The 19755-nt window shown below is 47.5% G+C and overlaps 1 protein-coding gene across 2 annotated transcripts in view; it reads left to right on the top strand.

Moving 5' to 3' along the window:
- The window catches only part of LOC137535654 (alpha-2-macroglobulin-like), a 143764-nt gene that overhangs the window by 8875 nt on the left and 115134 nt on the right, over positions 1-19755 (top strand). For both annotated transcript variants that reach the window (XM_068257514.1, XM_068257513.1), the window contains exons 2-4: positions 383-566; positions 4332-4497; positions 19411-19463. In XM_068257514.1, coding sequence (XP_068113615.1) covers positions 383-566; positions 4332-4497; positions 19411-19463 — 403 coding nt within the window. The remainder of the gene's footprint in view (positions 1-382; positions 567-4331; positions 4498-19410; positions 19464-19755) is intronic.

The raw sequence follows: 19755 nt of genomic DNA, 5'->3' as shown, positions 1-19755 counted from the left end.
TTGATACTTACCTGGGGCTTCCTTCAGCCCCATAAGCACGTGCGAGTGCCACGCCGTCCTCCTGCGGTCTGCCGTTCAGCCATGATGAGCCCCAGTAATTGCTTCAGTCGCACCAGTCTGGGTATTCTGCGCATGTGCGGGAGGACCGCGCATGTGCAGACTGAAGCAATTACCAGGGCTGATCGCGGCTAAATGGCAGACCGCGGGAGGACGGCATGGGTCTCACAAGTGCTTATGGGGCTGGAGATAGCCCCGGGTAAGTATGGATTCTTTATATAATAATAAATAAACTGCTTCCAATACTAATCCTTCTGTTGCTAAGATTCAAAATTAAAAACATTTCACTAAGAATACGGTAGCCTAACTGTTGTATTCTTTGCAGACACTATGCTATTATCTTTCCCTCGGAGTTCCACACCGAACATCCTGAATTATTCTGCATTCATCTGGATGGGGCTCAGGAGGACTGCCAGATAGTGATATCTCTAAACTTGGAAGATAAGAATACCACACTAGCAGAAGACACCTGCCACCATGACTCTGTGCACACATGTGTCCCAGTACAAGTAAGAGCTCATCAAGAGGATCATTGGAAAGCATGTTTTTTTTATTTATTGTTATTATAAAGGGGTGGAAGAGTTGCCCATTAACCTCCTGGGCGATAATCCAGGCCTGAGCTCGGGGTATATCGCGCAGGAGGATTTCTCAGGCCCTGGTGGGCCGATTTGCATAATTTTTTTTGTTACACGCAGCTAGCACTTTGCTAGCTGCGTGTAACTTCCGATCGCCGCCGTTCGCCGCCGATCCGCCGCTACCCGCCGTGCCGCGCAGCCCCCCCCCGGACCCCCTGCGCAGCCTGGCCAATCAGTGCCAGGCAGCGCTGAGGGGTGGATCGGGACTCCCTCTGACGTCACGACGTCCATGACGTCGGTGACGTCATCCTGCCACGTCGCCATGGCGACCGGGAAAGCCCAGCAGGAAATCCCGTTCTGAACGGGATTTCCTGCTTACTCTGATCGCCGAAGGTGATCAGAGTGGGTAGGGGGATGCCGCTGCGCAGCGGCTATCATGTAGCGAGCCCAGGGCTCGCTACATGATTTATAAAAATTAAAAACAATTTTAAAAAGTGCTGCGCCCCCTCCTGGGCGATGCAATTGTATCGCCCAGAGGTTTAATGGTACAGTCTTGATTGTATAATCTTACCACTTCTATGTAACAGGAGGGACTGGCTAAAGTAACCATTTAAAATATATTCACTCAGTCTACCCTTCTGCTACATAGATTTGGTTGGATATAGTACAATATTGATTCCATTGCATCATTAAGGCCTCCGATCGAATTCGCGTTGGCTGTCTTTTGACATGTTTTTGTTTTTCGATTTATGCGCGTTGGACGTTTTTGTTAAGCGCTTTTCTAAGTGCTTTTGCAGAGCGATTGCTTCACTTCCTGACTTCAGTCAGGAACTGAACTCTTTGATCCGGAAAAGAATAAATACATTATATAAATGCTCACCCAACTGCTGCACAAAGCGATTGTGTGAGCGGTTTGCGTTTTCCTATACTTTCCATTGAGTCGGAATCACCTCAAAAATGGTCCATGCAGCGCTTCTCTGAGTGGATCGGAAACGAACCGCTCAGATGTGAACTTTCTCATAGAGAATCATTGCACAACCGCTTTCAGGGCAATTTTGAAAATCGCCAGCGCTTAAAAAAAATGACAAAAATGCCCCTTGTGTGAACAAGCCCTAAGGGTACAGATTAGCACAATTTTTTGATAAACCTAATTTTGCATCAGGAATTGCAATTTTGCATAATTTCATTCAGACTTTAGCAGTGAATAGCAAATTCCTTCTGCATGCTATCATCATCCCCAAAATTACTGTGTGTGTTAAGGAGTTTAGTGGCTAAAAAAAACCTTTCCGAAAAGACATTGCAGTTATTGAGAAAAATTGATTTTAAAAATGCAAAGGAAACATGTTTTTTAACTGTCCTTTTATTTTTTTTGTTTCTTGTTCTTTTGCCTTGTTCCTACCCTTCTACTTAACATATGGAGCAATTTTGGTGATGATAGCATGTATGGGGGCTTTGCTATTAACCACTAAGGCCTGGTGCACAGCAAAACCCGCTAGCAGATCCGCAAAATGCTAGCAGATTTTGAAATGCTTTTTCTTCTTTTTCTGTAGCGTTTCAGCTAGCATTTTGCGGTTTTGTGAAGCGTTTTTGGTGTAGTAGATTTCCGATATTGTTACAGTAAAGCTGTTACTGGACAGCTACTGTAACAAAAAACGTCTGACAAACCGCTCTGAAGTGCCGCTTTACAGAGCGGTTTGCGTTTTTTCTATACTTAACATTGAGGCAGAAACGCCTCCGCAATCCGAAATCTGCAGCAGCCCGGGAGTATGCGTTTCTGCAAAACGCCTCCCGCTCTGGTGTGCACCAGCCCATTGAAATACATTACCCAAGCGTATCCGCAGCCGCAAGCGGATGGCAAAACGCAGCCGAACTTCTCTGGTGTGCACTAGGCCTAAGGGCCCGTTCAGACTACAAAATGCGGACCGCAACGCATGCGGACCGCAACGCGTATGAACGCATGCCATCCGCGTTCGTATGCGTTGCGTGGCTGATCCCATCACTGAAAAGTGAATGGGACAGCCACGCGTTTTTGTAAAATCTGCGTGCCGCATGCGTTCCCGGACCGCACAGGTCCGGAACGCATGCAGTGTGAACATCAGACAGTGCACTCTATGCACTGTCTGATGTCGTGCGTGTCGGGCCACCCACACGCGTTTCCAAAACGTGTCTGGAAACGCGTGTAGTGTGAACGGGCCCTTAGGGCCCATTTCCACGGGCAGTTGATCTGTGTGCTCAGCAAGCAGTTACCAGGCAGCAGCAAGCAATTACCAGGCAGCAGCAAGCAATTACCAGGCAGCAGCAAGCAATTACCAGGCAGCAGCAAGCAGTTACCAGGCAGCAGCAAGCAGTTACCAGGCAGCAGCAAGCAGTTACCAGGCAGCAGCAAGCAGTTACCAGGCAGCAGCAAGCAGTTACCAGGCAGCAGCAAGCAGTTACCAGGCAGCAGCAAGCAGTTACCAGGCGGCAGCAAGCAGTTACCAGGCAGCAGCAAGCAGTTACCAGGCAGCAGCAAGCAGTTACCAGGCAGCAGCAAGCAGTTACCAGGCAGCAGCAAGCAGTTACCAGGCAGCAGCAAGCAGTTACCAGGCAGCAGCGAGCAATTACCAGGCAACAGTGAGCAGTTGCCAGACAGCAGCAAGCAGTTGTGAGAGTTTCAGAAGCTTTTCATTAGGGCTGGTTCAGATGGCCGTTTGGAGGCGTTGCGTTAGTTGGCGTCACGTTCGTGTTGCGTTTGGATGCGGTCGCGTTTTTCTTCCCCCAGGGGGACATTAGCCGTCGCGGTTAACCGCCCCTGGAAGCTACATGTAGCTTCCATGGGCTCCTTGAATGCCAGGGAAAATCGGGACCCAAACGCCGCGTTTGTGTAAACGCGCTTGAAAGCTTGGTACAAACGCTCCCATTCACTTGAATGGGAGTGTTTAACACCAAGCCCGGAACGCTGGCTGTAAACGCTCTGCAAGCGTCCGTCTGAACCAGCCCTTATCTATCAACTGCCCGTAGAAAGGGGGCCTAAGGGCTGGTTCACACTGGCTTCTGCCAAGCTTTCGCTCGGCGCCACGTTCAAACGCCGGCGTTTAAATGCCAGCGTTTAGACGCTAGCTTTTGAAGGTTTTTGGGAAGCATTCAAGGCTGGCAGTTCTGGTTTCTGCTATTGTTTCCTGGCATTTACCGCCTCTGAAAGCAACATGTTGCTTTCGAGACTAGACGCAACGCCGGGATCTACCACCAGGCTTTCATGAAAGCCCGCAAAAGCCAGCTCTAAATGCTCCCATTCACTTGAATGGGACGGCGGTAGATCCCAAAAAGCACTGCGTCTTAAACGACGCATTAAACGCCACAAAAACGCTTGTGTGAACCAGCCCTAAAGCCGGTGTGAAAATTCTTCAAAAATTATGTCCCAAGGGGCCCTCCCTCAAAAGCAGTATTGGCTCTTTATTGGTCCTGTGCTGGTAATCATTTCTATAGATGCTTTGAATAGCAGTAATTATTAACAGACGGTTCCCCATCTCCTTCTTGCACCTCTGAGTCTGACACAGTGGTTGCCATTGGCAGGTTTAAGAGCACCGTATAAATTATTATGTATAAAGTACTTGCGCTGGGGCCCATAGCCCTTTAGTTACGTCACTGGTGAATGCTCTTTAGTTTTCCCTCCTAACAATGTGAATCATCTTATAATATTATTTTCTATGCCTTTTATAGGTTCCTCATTCCATAAGTCAGGACAAGGACGTGGTTGGAACCGTAACTGTTGCCATTACAAATGCAGGCGACACTATAACAAACAGCAGAAAAATTATCATAAAGAAGACAAAATCCAGCATTCTGATCCAAACCGACAAGGCGGTTTACAAACCAGGACAACTAGGTAATGCGGAAGGGAAAGGAGGAAACCCAATTTCCAGAAATTAGGTCTCACTTTGCACAATGCTAAAAGCTCCTAGATGCCAGGTTTAAGGCCTCTTTTCCATGGACTGTTGAACTGTGTGCTCAGTAATCAGTTACCAGGCAGCGGTGAGCAGTTGTGAGCGTTTGAGAAGCATTTCACTGCCTATCAACAGTCCATGAAAAACAGGTCTACGGCCTCTTTTCCACAAACTGTTTCTAGGCAGTGAAATGCCTCTCAAACTCTCACAACTGCTCACGGCTGCCTGGTAACTGCTTATTCCTGCCTGGTAACCAGTGGTGCTCAGCAGAGCTCGAATATTCGAGTAGCTCGAATATTCGAGCTCTTTTTCAGCTATTCGAGCTCGGTATTCGAGCTCCGAATAGCTGGAGCTATTCGAATGGGCTATCCGAGTACACTCGAATAGCCCATTCACTATTCGAGCTATTCGAGCAACTCGGCGCTATTCGAGCTCGGTACCGAGCTCGAATAGCGTCATAGCCCAGATTGATGTCCTTAGAGCCAATCAGAGGGCTCCCAGGCCCTCTGACGGCAGCCAATCACAGAGGGGGACCCTGGCCAGCCCCTACCCTATAAATAGCGGCCGCCATGTTACGTTTCTCCATGCTTGCCTGAGACTTGTACAGAGAGAGAGTTGCTCCTTTGTGCTTTGGCTTAGCAAGTGCTCTATTGTGATCATTTACCTAGCGTTTTTGCTCACCTACACCTGCCATATACACCTATATTGTTGTTAGTTAGATAGACATTGTATTTTAGTTAGTAGCTTGTGTGTTACATTAGAGACAGGCAGCTGCTGCAAGCTTACAGGTTTAGGCCTCAGGGGGGCCTTGCCTCTGTGGGCAGCTGTCCTCTGTTTATTTCTCTCATCTATACCAGTATTTCTGCTGTCCTTTACTAATAGTATTGTAGTTATACTGTACTAGGAGTAGGACACTCACTGACTGTCACTGTTTATAGGCTACTAGCTAGCTCCTGCGTGTGTGCACTCACTCACTGTCTGTGTGTACACACACTCTATTTCCTTCTGATTACTGATAGATTATTGTTAGTTAGTTGTACTTACTGTTACTACTTACTCTTACTGTACTAGGAGTCTAGGACACTCAGTCAGACAGTCACTGTGTTCATAGGCTACTAGCTCCTGCGTGCGGTCACTCACTGTCTGAGTGTACACACACCACCCACACTCCATTTCCTTCTGATCGCTGATTGATTATTGTAATTAGTTAGTTCTACTTACTGTTACTACTTACTCTTACTGTACTAGGAGTCTAGGACACTCAGTCACTGTGTTCATAGGCTACTAGCTCCTGCGTGCGGTCACTCACTGTCTGAGTGTACACACACCACCCACACTCCATTTCCTTCTGATCGCTGATTGATTATTGTAATTAGTTAGTTCTACTTACTGTTACTACTTACTCTTACTGTACTAGGAGTCTAGGACACTCAGTCACTGTGTTCATAGGCTACTAGCTCCTGCGTGCGGTCACTCACTGTCTGAGTGTACACACACCACCCACACTCCATTTCCTTCTGATCGCTGATTGATTATTGTAATTAGTTAGTTGTACTTACTGTTACTACTTACTCTTACTGTACTAGGAGTCTAGGACACTCAGTCACTGTGTTCATAGGCTACTAGCTCCTGCGTGCGGTCACTCACTGTCTGAGTGTACACACACCACCCACACTCCATTTCCTTCTGATCGCTGATTGATTATTGTAATTAGTTAGTTCTACTTACTGTTACTACTTACTCTTACTGTACTAGGAGTCTAGGACACTCAGTCACTGTGTTCATAGGCTACTAGCTCCTGCGTGCGGTCACTCACTGTCTGAGTGTACACACACCACCCACACTCCATTTCCTTCTGATCGCTGATTGATTATTGTAATTAGTTAGTTCTACTTACTGTTACTACTTACTCTTACTGTACTAGGAGTCTAGGACACTCAGTCACTGTGTTCATAGGCTACTAGCTCCTGCGTGCGGTCACTCACTGTCTGAGTGTACACACACCACCCACACTCCATTTCCTTCTGATCGCTGATTGATTATTGTAATTAGTTAGTTGTACTTACTGTTACTACTTACTCTTACTGTACTAGGAGTCTAGGACACTCAGTCACTGTGTTCATAGGCTACTAGCTCCTGCGTGCGGTCACTCACTGTCTGAGTGTACACACACCACCCACACTCCATTTCCTTCTGATCGCTGATTGATTATTGTAATTAGTTAGTTCTACTTACTGTTACTACTTACTCTTACTGTACTAGGAGTCTAGGACACTCAGTCACTGTGTTCATAGGCTACTAGCTCCTGCGTGCGGTCACTCACTGTCTGAGTGTACACACACCACCCACACTCCATTTCCTTCTGATCGCTGATTGATTATTGTAATTAGTTAGTTCTACTTACTGTTACTACTTACTCTTACTGTACTAGGAGTCTAGGACACTCAGTCACTGTGTTCATAGGCTACTAGCTCCTGCGTGCGGTCACTCACTGTCTGAGTGTACACACACCACCCACACTCCATTTCCTTCTGATCGCTGATTGATTATTGTAATTAGTTAGTTGTACTTACTGTTACTACTTACTCTTACTGTACTAGGAGTCTAGGACACTCAGTCACTGTGTTCATAGGCTACTAGCTCCTGCGTGCGGTCACTCACTGTCTGAGTGTACACACACCACCCACACTCCATTTCCTTCTGATCGCTGATTGATTATTGTAATTAGTTAGTTCTACTTACTGTTACTACTTACTCTTACTGTACTAGGAGTCTAGGACACTCAGTCACTGTGTTCATAGGCTACTAGCTCCTGCGTGCGGTCACTCACTGTCTGAGTGTACACACACCACCCACACTCCATTTCCTTCTGATCGCTGATTGATTATTGTAATTAGTTAGTTCTACTTACTGTTACTACTTACTCTTACTGTACTAGGAGTCTAGGACACTCAGTCACTGTGTTCATAGGCTACTAGCTCCTGCGTGCGGTCACTCACTGTCTGAGTGTACACACACCACCCACACTCCATTTCCTTCTGATCGCTGATTGATTATTGTAATTAGTTAGTTCTACTTACTGTTACTACTTACTCTTACTGTACTAGGAGTCTAGGACACTCAGTCACTGTGTTCATAGGCTACTAGCTCCTGCGTGCGGTCACTCACTGTCTGAGTGTACACACACCACCCACACTCCATTTCCTTCTGATCGCTGATTGATTATTGTAATTAGTTAGTTCTACTTACTGTTACTACTTACTCTTACTGTACTAGGAGTCTAGGACACTCAGTCACTGTGTTCATAGGCTACTAGCTCCTGCGTGCGTGCACTCACTGTCTGAGTGTACACACACTAAATTTACTTGTGATTACTACTGATTATTGTAACTGCTAGTTGTACTTCCTGACTGTTACTACTTACTTACTGTACTAGGGGACACTCACTCAGTCACCTCACCAACCAACCCACTCCATTAAAGTACCCCACTTTTCACCCGCCCTTTTACAAAACTTTTGTCTATACGCCCAAAACATTTAAGATGTCTGGAAGTGGCAGCCAGCGCGGTTTGGGCAAGGGGAAGGGCAGCAAGGGAATCAGGAGGAGAGGGAGCAGCATTGTGGCAAGCCGCGGCCGCGGGCGCGCCACCATGCACAGTTCCGCAGCAGCAGCAGCAGCGTCAGTGGCTAACATTCCTCCCATAGCCACTGGCCGTGGACGCCTTGGGCGCCGCCCAGCAGGAGCATCTGCAACTCACGCTGCAGAGACACAGCAGCAGCAGCGTGTAGCACCTGCTCCGATTTTCCTCCAGCCGGGTCGGAAACGTCCCATTGAGGAAAAGGATGCAGACACTGTGGTGCAACTCATGACGGAGGATGAGCAGCCCGCCATCAGCTCTGCATCCGAGGCCTCCACCCTCACCACCACCACCACCACCACCCCTGTTCGCAGCAGCCGCCCAGCAGGGTCTGGGGAGGAGGCCAGTTCACCGTCAGTCGCCGACCTCTCATTCAGCACTCTTTTGACCCCAGGCATGATGAGTCAATTGTCTGCTGTTGTTGGCGATTTTGAGGAGGAGATGCTGATGGGCACTTTGGGGGATGAGGGATTGGACAGCAAGACTGTGGCGACAGTCAAGCAGCCCATCCATGCATCAGGAGAGGAGTTTGGGGGGTCATCATCCCAGCAGGACATGTTTGAGGAGGGGGAGGATGATGTTGATGACCCGGTGACAGACAGAGACTGGGTGCCACCACCTCCAGGGGATGTCGTCCTCAGCAGCTCGGAGGAGGAGGAGGATGCGCTTGTGGGCCTTGCAAGGAGGCGCATCATTGCAAGCATTGGCAGCGACCCACAGCCTGCTGGTGTCTCAGGCTCAGCAGCAGCAGCAGCAGCATCAGCCAGTACCACCACCAGCCGCACCCAAGCCCCCCCCCCAACCACCACAGGGAGACAGGCAGCAGCGCTTCCATGCCGTAGGGGGATGTTTCTGTCACCAATCTGGCGCTTTTTCACCATGCCCACTGTGTACAGCAAGTACGCCACTTGCAACCACTGTCAGCGGAAGTTGAGCAGAGGTGCAGACCCCTTAAAGTTCAGCACCAGCTCGCTGATCAACCACCTTGCGGCTAAACATTTCCACCAGCATGAGGAGTTCCAGAGGCTGAAGGCATCTGGTGCTGGCAGTGGCACCACACCCATCACTGCACAGCCTTCAGCAGCAGCAACAGCAGCCACCCGCCCTCCTGCTCCTCCAGCAGCACCAGCAGGAGTGCGGAAACGCACTGCTCCTCCCCCCTCTGCAACTCCTGCCGCCGACACTGAGGCCTGTTCTGGCAGCCAGTCCTCAGTGGCCTCCTCCGCTGTGTCTGGTGATTCCCGTGTCAGCAAAAGGCCACGCCAGAGCCTTTTGAGCGAGTCCTTCCAGGGGGTGGTTAGGGCTCTGCCTCCCAGCAGCCGTCGCGTGCGGCAGCTGAACGGCTTGCTGGCACGGGCCATGTGCTCCCAACTCCTGCCGTACACGCTCGTGCAGGAGGGGAGCGACATGCGGGCGCTGCTTGCTTGTGCAGCCCCAGACTGGCAGCTCCCCAGCAGACACTTTTTCTCCCGCAAGGCCATTCCAGCACTGCACCGCTTTGTGATGGCCAATGTGGAGCGAGGGCTGGAGCACGCGGTTGGTGAAAGGGTCCACGTCACCATGGACTCCTGGAGCAGCCGCTTCGGGACAGGCCGCTACCTGTCCTTCACTGTCCACTGGGTCAGCTTGGTGGAAGGGGGTGAGGATGGGAGAGCAGCAGCGGGCACAGCAGCAGCAGCAGCAGCAACACAGTGGGTGGTGCCACCCCGCAGGGTCAGGGGAACTGCAGCGGGTTCCTCCGATCCTCTGCCATCCTCCGCCACACCTGGCCAAACCCCCCGCCTCAGCAGCAGCGTGAAGGCCCGCCACTGCCAAGCGCTGCTGCACTTGGTCAGCCTTGGCAAGACCAAGCTGACGGCAGCCCACGTGTTGGCCAAACTCCAGGAGCAGGAGAGGATTTGGCTGACCCCCAGAGGCCTCAGAGTCGGAGAGGTGGTGTCCGACAATGGGGCCAATCTGGTTGCTGCCATAGACAGGGGAAACCTGACCCACATCCCCTGTCTTGCCCACGTGCTGAACCTGGTGGTGCAGAAGTTCCTGCGCACCTACCAGGGGATGGGCGAACTGCTGGAAACGGCAAGGAATGTTGTGCGTCACTTCCGGCGCTCGGCTGCAGCCTGTGCGAGCCTGGAAGACGTGCAAAAGGAGCTGGATCTGCCACGCCATCGGCTGATCATTGACGTTCCGACTCGCTGGAACTCCACCCTGGCGATGTTGGAGCGTATGGTTGAACAGAGGCACGCTGTCAACCAGTACCTTGCCCTGGCCACTGTTTCCGCAGCTCGGAGAAGGGACAAGACCAGCAACATCCCGTCCATCGTCCCCGATGATGACTGGAGGCACATGCAGCAGGTGTGCTTTGTGCTGGCTCCCTTCCTGCAGGCCACAAACATGGTGAGCAGGGACCATGCTATGGTCTGCGAGTGGGTGCCCCTGGTTTCTCTGCTGAACAGGGCCCTCGATGGTTTGCTGGAACAGGGAGCGGCAGCCTTGGACCAGCAGGAGCGGCAACCAGCTGCGCAGTCCACCTCTGAGGGGGAGGAGGAGGAGGACTTGGTGGAGGTCCCTGACCTGGCTGCTGATGAGGGGGATCAGCACAGCGCAGCTGAGTTGGTGCGGGGGTGGAGAGAGGATGAGGCGGCAGAGGAGGAGGATGAGGACAGCACTGACGTCGATGTGCCAGCAGACGTGGCCCGCCTCTTCCCAATGGCAGCGCACATGCTGGCGTGCCTGCGCAGGGACCCCAGGGTGATCCAGATGAAGCAGAGGGAGGACATCTGGATCAGCATGATGTTGGACCCACGCCTCAAGGGGAAGTTGAGCCAGTTCCTGCCGCCTGCAGGAGGAGACCCAGCGCAACAAATAAGGAGCTTGCAGCAGGCCCTTGTTGAGCGCTTGGAGGAAGCCTTCCCCCAGCCTTCCACCCCCACTGTCCAGCAGCCAGCACAGAGGCAGCAGCAGGTGCCTGCATCCAGCAGCAGCAAGCGCCCCACAGACCTGCTGTCTCTCAGCCACGAGCTCTACAGGACTGTAGAGGCTCCGGCAGCAGTGACTAGAGAGGAGATGCATGCAGCAGCATCCTCCTCCGGTCACAGCCAGCGCCTGACCCGCATGGTGGCTGACTACATGGGGTCGTACAGCGGGCTTGACAGCGATGCCCCTGTTGATCCCATGGAGTATTGGGTCAAGCGCATGGAGATCTGGAGCGAGCTAGCGCAGTACGCCCTGGAAGTGCTGTCCTGCCCCCCTTCCAGCGTGCTGTCCGAGCGCTGCTTCAGTGCAGCTGGTGGCGTGGTCACCGAGAAACGCTCACGTCTGTCTCACAAGTCTGTGGACAGACTGACGTTTCTCAAGATGAACCAGGCGTGGGTGGAAGGCGAGTTCCTGGCCCCTGTTGTCGGCGAGAGGGGGACATGAACTGGCTGCCGGAACCATCGTTAATGTGCCTTACCACCCTTTACCACCTCCTGGCTCCTGCTCACTAAGCCAGCCTGGTTCACTTTGACTATTACGTCGCCTGCAGCCACACATTTTACACCTACAGTGGGCTGCTGTGTACTGCCCTTCTGCTGTCTGTCTGTGTTTCCCACTGCCAGGGTACACAGAATGACCTTCTTCTGCTGCCACTCTGCCACCAGCTATTACGTCAAACAATAGCTATATTGGTTGCAAAACCGAAACCAAACAAACCATTAAAAAAAAAAAAGGTTTAATTTTTCTGAGGTGCCCGGGTTGAAAACTGTGTTGTCCCAGTTGTGTATTGGACACAATGTGGGCTGCACGACCGCTGTCTGGGACCTCCTGTTGTGTTTATTTACGGCCCTGGTATCACCGCTAGGTACCAGGGCTATTATGTCACGCTGCCTACCTGCTGCCACACTCACACTACTCCTCCATTCCTCCTGCTGCTGCTGTCTGTCTGTGTTTCCCACTGCCAGGGTACACAGAATTACCTTCTGCTGCCACACTGCCACCAGCTATTACGTCAAACAATAGCTGCTCACATAATTACTCTCCTCCATTCCTCCTCCTGCTGCTGCTGCTGTCTGTCTGTGTTTCCCACCGCCAGGGTACACAGATTTACCTTCTGCTGCCACTCTGCCACCAGCTATTACGTCAAAAAATAGCTATATATCTGTGTAATTGGTTGTAAAACCAAAACTACAAAACCATTACAAAAAAAGGTTTAATTTTTCTGAGGTGCCCGGGTTGAAAACTGTGTTGTCCCAGTTGTGTATTGGACACAATGTGGGCTGCACGACCGCTGTCTGGGACCTCCTGTTGTGTTTATTTACAGCCATGGTATCACCGCTAGGTACCAGGGCTATTATGTCACGCTGCCTGCCTCATTGACTGCATGCTGCCACACACTCATCCTCCTCCTCCTGCTGCTAAATTTACCTCCTGCTGTCTGTGTGTTTCCACTGCCAGGGAGCACATACAATGGCGCTTCCAACATGCGTGCGCCACCAGCTATTTGTTGTTACGCTCAAAAATAGCTGCATTTCTTTAAAAAAAAAAAAATGAAAAGAGAAATAAGTGACGAAGAAGACGATATAGAAGAAGATGAAGAAGAAGAAGAAGATGAAGAAGATGAAGAAGAAGATGAAGAAGATGAAGAAGAAGATGAAGAAGATGAAGAAGAAGATGAAGAAGAAGATGAAGAAGATGAAGAAGAAGATGAAGAAGAAGAAGAAGAAGAAGAAGAAGAAGAAGAAGAAGAAGATGAAGAAGAAGATGAAGAAGATGAAGATGAAGAAGATGAAGAAGAAGATGAAGAAGATGAAGATGAAGAAGATGAAGAAGATGAAGAAGAAGATGAAGAAGATGAAGATGAAGATGAAGATGAAGAAGATGAAGAAGAAGATGAAGAAGATGAAGAAGAAGATGAAGAAGAAGAAGAAGAAGAAGAAGAAGAAGAAGAAGAAGAAGATGAAGAAGAAGATGAAGAAGATGAAGATGAAGATGAAGATGAAGAAGATGAAGATGAAGAAGATGAAGAAGAAGATGAAGAAGATGAAGAAGAAGATGAAGAAGAAGAAGAAGAAGAAGAAGAAGAAGAAGAAGATGAAGAAGATGAAGATGAAGAAGATGAAGATGAAGAAGATGAAGAAGAAGATGAAGAAGATGAAGATGAAGAAGATGAAGAAGATGAAGAAGAAGATGAAGAAGATGAAGATGAAGAAGATGAAGAAGAAGATGAAGAAGATGAAGAAGAAGATGAAGAAGAAGAAGAAGAAGAAGAAGAAGAAGATGAAGAAGATGAAGATGAAGAAGATGAAGAAGAAGATGAAGAAGATGAAGATGAAGAAGATGAAGAAGATGAAGAAGAAGATGAAGAAGATGAAGATGAAGAAGATGAAGAAGAAGATGAAGAAGATGAAGAAGAAGATGAAGAAGAAGAAGAAGAAGAAGATGAAGAAGATGAAGATGAAGAAGATGAAGAAGAAGATGAAGAAGATGAAGATGAAGAAGATGAAGAAGATGAAGAAGAAGATGAAGAAGATGAAGATGAAGAAGATGAAGATGAAGAAGATGAAGATGAAGAAGATGAAGAAGAAGAAGAAGAAGATGAAGAAGAAGAAGATATAGAAGAAGAAGAAGAAGATATAGAAGATAAAGAAGAAGAAGAAGAAGAAGTATATACAGTACTGAACAAAATTCTGGACACAACTTCTCTTTTCACCTTTTTTTTTTTTTAAAGGAACATCCCCACATAATCACTTGCTGTTGTCACTTGGAAAAAAATATGTTTCTTGCATCATTAACCCTCAAAACAAGTGTTGGGAAGCTATTTAAGGCCAATTCGAATAGTCAGCTCGAATAGTTAGCTCGAATACCGACTCAAATAGTGAGCTCGAAGTCCGAGGTCGAATCGAATAGTAAAAATTATTCGACTCGAATATTCGACTGACCTCGAATAATTTACTATTCGAATTCGACCAAACTCGAATTTTAAAAAGGGGTATTTGAGCATCACTACTGGTAACTGCTTGCTTAGCACACAGCTCAACAGTTGGTGGAAAAGAGGCCTCAGTCTGTTCCAGGTCTGCAGAGGGGTTCTAATTAGGGATGGTCTAAAGATGCAAATACTTTTGAGTTGATGCAGGATTATGCAAATTTAAATGTAAATTTATGCAGCTTAAAAATGGACCAATCATATTTCACCTCAGCAGGATTTGATCATTTTCAAGCTACGCAAATTTACATAATGCTGCATCAACTTGTAATTATTTGCATCTCATTGACCATGCCTACTTCTAATACACCTGTTCTACTGCATACTTGTTCAGGGTCTATGGCTAAATGTATTACAGGCAGAAGATCGCCAGGATAGCCAGGCAACTGGAATTTCTTAAAATTAAATACAATTTGGTAGCCTCCGTAACCCTCTCGTTACAGTTGTCCTTTAGGCCTCTTTTCCACGAACTGTTGAGCTGTGTGTTCAGCAAGCAGTTACCAGGCAGCAACAAGCAGTTACCATGCAGCCATGAGCAGTTGTAAGAGTTTGAGAGGCATTTCACTGTCTGTGAACAGTTAGTGGAAAAAGAGGCCTTAATCAGTGTTCCCCTCCCCGGTCCTCAAGGACAACCAACAACAGTGCATGTTTTGTGGAAATCCACAGAGGTAGATAATCAGATCTGTTGAGACACTAATTACCCCACCTGTTCATGCTTGTGGTGCACATGCACTGTTGGTGGGCCTTGAGGACAGAGTTGGGGAGCTCTGCTTTAAATGATGCCTGAAGTGAAATGTATGAAAGGCTGGCATATTTAGGCCTCTTTTACATGAACTGTTGAACTGTGTGCTCAGCAAGCAGTTACCAGGCAGCAGCGAGCAGTTGCCAGGCAGCAGCAAGCAGTTGTGAGAGTTTGAGAGGCATTGCACTGCCTTTCAACTGTCCATTGAAAAGAGGCCTTATGCTACGTACACACATGCGACAACGATCGTTCGTTGAGAACGACGAACAAACTTTTAATTGATGAAAGAACGACCTAAGTAAAGGTAGTTTTAAAATGTGTGTAACGATCTGATCGTTAGAACGAACGTTACATCACAGAAAGCAACTACTGCGCCTGCGCATAAAAATGAGAAGTTCCATGGAGAAATAGTGAAATGCGCATGTCAAGCCTAGTACTAACGACCGTTCTCCAACGATGTACTACTTTTGCAAACGATCGTCGTTGGTTAAAATCCGCCGAGACAGAACTTTCTTTTGTAGCGATTTGGCTCGTTCGTCGTTTGCCTTAATAGTCGGTGGTTAGTTTTTTGTAACGATCGTCGTTGGTAAAGATCGGGGAAACGATCGTTACAAACGACTATAGTCGCATTAGTGTACGCACCACTACTTCCTTTTAAATAGTACCAGTTGCCGAGCAGGGCTTAGTGAATTGAGGCATGTTTGTTTGGTAAACTACCAAACTTCTGCCTGAATTGGGAAAACTTTAGTGAATTTGGAGAACAAGGCTATCATTCATAAAAGTGTGTTCGTTAAAAAAAAATCTGTGCAGGAAAATACCATATTCGGTATATTAGACTTCTGTGTGCTCATTCATAAAAATGTTTACAGTTGCGATAGCATTGCAGTATTTTCCCGAACTAGGCTTGCTCTAGGCAGGCGGTAGACTTGCGGAAACACGAGAAGCTGCCTGAGTTGATACATTTTCTCCTCCAGAGACAGCGTTACAATAGAAGATGCAGCCCCAGTATCCCTTTACATGTGCATTTTTTTTAAAAACTGCCTCTGTTTGCCCTGAATTTGCGCTGAATCTGTCTATTAGGCCACATACACACATCAGACCATAGTCTTTTGAAAATGAAAGATCACAGACCAATCTTACCACCCTTCCATGTAGTATGAGAGCCATACCTACACAGTCTATTCTATGGAGTTGAACTCCTCATCAGAAAAAAATCTTTGCAAGATGCTGTACAGACACAAAAGATCAGTATCTGCAAAAGATCTGTTCCTGCCAAAGATCCGTTCCTGCAAATTGCATTCATAGTCTATGGGATCTGCAGATCATCATACACACCTTGTTTAACAGACATTTATTTGCAGCGCTCAGCGAGTAACGTTGGCTCCGTCAGAAGACGGAGCCGAGGTTGCTTAAAAACATAATAATTCGGCCTCCAGCAATCGCTGGAAGCCGAATTATTTCATTCCCCCACTATCCATGGCGGCCTGGAGGGGGAATAGTAATTAAAACGGCCCGGACTTGTGCAGAAGCAGGATCAGCCATATACCGCTGTATCCTGTGCCCAAGTCTACCGGCGCCGATTTCAAATGTACTCAACAGCCAAGCTAATGGGGACAGACCTCCCAGGCAGCAGCAGTGAGAGCAGAACAAAAAAAGGCATCCCAGAATGCCCAGACTGTGTTTTTTAACTCCTTGAGTACCTGTTTTCAGATAAATTTCACATCAGAAAGCCTGCATGTGTAACATTTCTGGAAGTTCTTCTAAGCTGCGGCAATTAAATAGCTTGTTTAGAAAGACTATTACACAGATGCAAGCCTAGTGCACACCAGAGCGGTTCGGTCGCGTTTTCAGATCCGATTGCGGATGTGGAAACGCTAGGGTAATGTATTTCAATGGGGTGGTGCAGACCAGAGCGGGAGGCGTTTTGCAGAAACGCATACTCCCGGGCTGCTGCAGATTTTGGATTGCGGAGGCGTTTCTGCCTCATTGTAAAGTATAGGAAAAACGCAAACCGCTCTGAAAAATGCTACATCAGAGTGGTTTGCCAGGCGTTTTCGTTACAGAAGCTGTTCAGTAACAGCTGTACTGTAACAATATATGAAATCTACTACACCAAAAACGCTTCACAAAACCGCAAAATGCTAGCTGAAACGCTACAGAAAAAGAAGAAAAAGCGTTTCAAAATCTGCTAGCATTTTGCAGATCTCCTTGTGGTTTTTGTTGTGCACCGGGCCTCAGAGAAGATTCAGGGCAGGGAGAGGCAGTTTTTTACAAAAAAAATGCACATCTAAAGGGAAGTTGGGGCTGCCTCCTTTATACTAAAGGTGCATATGCACATCAGGCCATAGTCTTTGGAAAATGAAAGATCACAGACCAATATTACCCCCTTTCATGTAGTATGAGAGCCATACCTTCACAGTCTTTTCTATGGAGCTGAACTCCACATCAGAAAAAAATCTCTGCAAGATGCTGCACACACAGATGCTGCACAGACACAAAAGATCAGTATCTGCAAAAGATCCATTCCTGCAAATTGCAATGATAGTCTATGAGATCTGCAGATCATCATACAGGCCTGGTGCACACCAGAGGAGTTTTTCTGAGCGTTTTGAGTGTTTAAATCTGCTGCTAATGTTATCCTATGTGTCTGTGCACACTGGAGCAATGAGGTTTTGTAAAAAACCCCATAGCATTACATTGGGAAGAGCTTTTAGAGGTTTCAAAAGCTCTTCCCAATGTAATGCTATGGGTTTTTTTACAAAACCTCATTGCTCCAGTGTGCACAGACACATAGGATAACATTAGCAGCAGATTTAAAAACTCAAAACGCTCAGAAAAACTCCTCTGGTGTGCACCAGGCCACACACATGATTTAACTGACATTCATCTGCAGATCAGATTCACCAGGATGGATTTTCAGATCTGCAGATGATTGTCTGATCTGCAGATGAATGTCAGTTAAATCATGTGTGTATGATGATCTGCAGATCTCATAGACTATCATTGCAATGTGCAGGAATGGATTTTTGGCAGGAACAGATCTTTTGCAGATACTGATCTTTTGTGTCTGTACAGCATCTGTGTGTGCAGCATCTTGCAAAGATTTTTTTCTGATGGGGAGTTCAGCTCCATAGAATAGACTGTGTAGGCATGGCTCCAGGGGAGGACTGGGACCTTTCAGCCAGGGGGGAAACACAAACTAGAGGCCCGTTTCTATGGCAGCCCCAGCCCAAATGACGTCAGACACGCACCCCACATGCTACATGCTGGTAGTCATGTGGGGCGCCCATGTGGAAATACAGCAAGGACACTTCCAGGGCAGTGTGACAGGTAAAGTATAACTGCACAGGCACCAGGGGTCACATAATACATTTGGAGCGATGACAGCAAGAGGTTTCCGTTGTGTCCGTTGTTTGATGACTATCGCACGTAGTTACCGCTGCGCACCAAATCAACCACATTGGCCTGAGATTTCCCAGCATCTCAGATTCAACCAATTTCCGACCAAAATCAGTCAAATCGTCAATTGGGCATGCTTGTGGCGGAACTGATTTTCACCCAATCCGATAGTATTTATCAAAACAGTTGGTTGATCGCCGAGACAACAGATGTATGGCCATATTAATTCCCCAAGTTCCCCCCCCCCCCCCCCACACACACAAGAACACTTATGTCCATAGAGGTACTGTCCCTTCAGAAGAGGGACAGTTGGGAGCTATAATGGTGTGAAGGCAGAGTTTTTTTTATATGGACCCTGCAGGCAAGCCTCTGCTCTGCATCTTGCTGTCTACATTTACCAGGTTACCCATCCTCTAATTGCACCTTTATTTCTCTCAGCCAGCCTAATGTTTCATATTGCCTTATACAAAAACCTGAATGCAGCAGGCACGGTACCAGCCCTAAATCATTAAATGAGAGGCAGCCTGGGGGGAAATATCCCCCTTTCCCCCCTGGCCAGTCCTCCCCGGCTCTCATACTACATGGAAGGGGGTAATATTGGTCTGTGATCTTTCATTTTCCAAAGACTATGGTCTGATGTGTGTATGAGCCTTAACTCTGTCTCTCCAAGGAGAAAATGTAACAACTCAGCAGCACCGCTAGTTTAGTGCGGGAATTCCCCGACCTTTTAATCACAGGTGTAAACATTTTTATGAATTGGCACACAAAAGTCTAAAATACCGATGCAGTGTTTTCCCTCCAAGATTTTTTTTTACCGCAAATGTTCTATGAATAGAGCCCAATGCGGTGGCAGGGATGGTCTATGGGAGGTGCAGATGTGGTGAGCGGTGCATGTGGAGAGAACAAAGCTTTGGGCCATCACTTGTGAAAATGGCCAATCAAAACTAAATGTGTGTACATACCCTTAGAAGATCCTACAAATAACACTTTGAGGTCATTACTATTTTTGTTTTGCTTTTGCAACCATGCTGGAAGCTTCTTGAAGAACAATCTCAGTATTTGTTAGCATCAACACTGTCACCATTAAAACAGATGTATTTTTATTCTATGTTTGCAGTGCAATTCAGAATTATGGCTATTGATGAAAATTTCAAACCAGAAGAGAAAACTGTAAGTTTACTGTGACCGCAATATTGCATCAGGAAATTCCCTGACGATGATGTGCAAAGTATGAGGAATAACATCAGCCACATTTCACGCATGACTGATCAGCAAAGAGGGTCAATAAGCAGTGATGATGAGCACAAATTTTGCATATTTTGAATTCTGCATCATAATCCGCAATTACGATGCAAAAGCGTAAATACAAAATTTTGGGGAAAATCGTAATTAATTTAATCTGTAATTGTAATCATTTGTAATTTCTTGTAAATTTTTGTGTCATTTTGTGCTGACCTTAGTG

The sequence above is a fragment of the Hyperolius riggenbachi genome, chromosome 10 (genome assembly GCF_040937935.1).
Source record: "Hyperolius riggenbachi isolate aHypRig1 chromosome 10, aHypRig1.pri, whole genome shotgun sequence".
Classification (NCBI taxonomy): domain Eukaryota; kingdom Metazoa; phylum Chordata; class Amphibia; order Anura; family Hyperoliidae; genus Hyperolius; species Hyperolius riggenbachi.
This window is presented reverse-complemented; position numbering and strand designations above follow the sequence as displayed.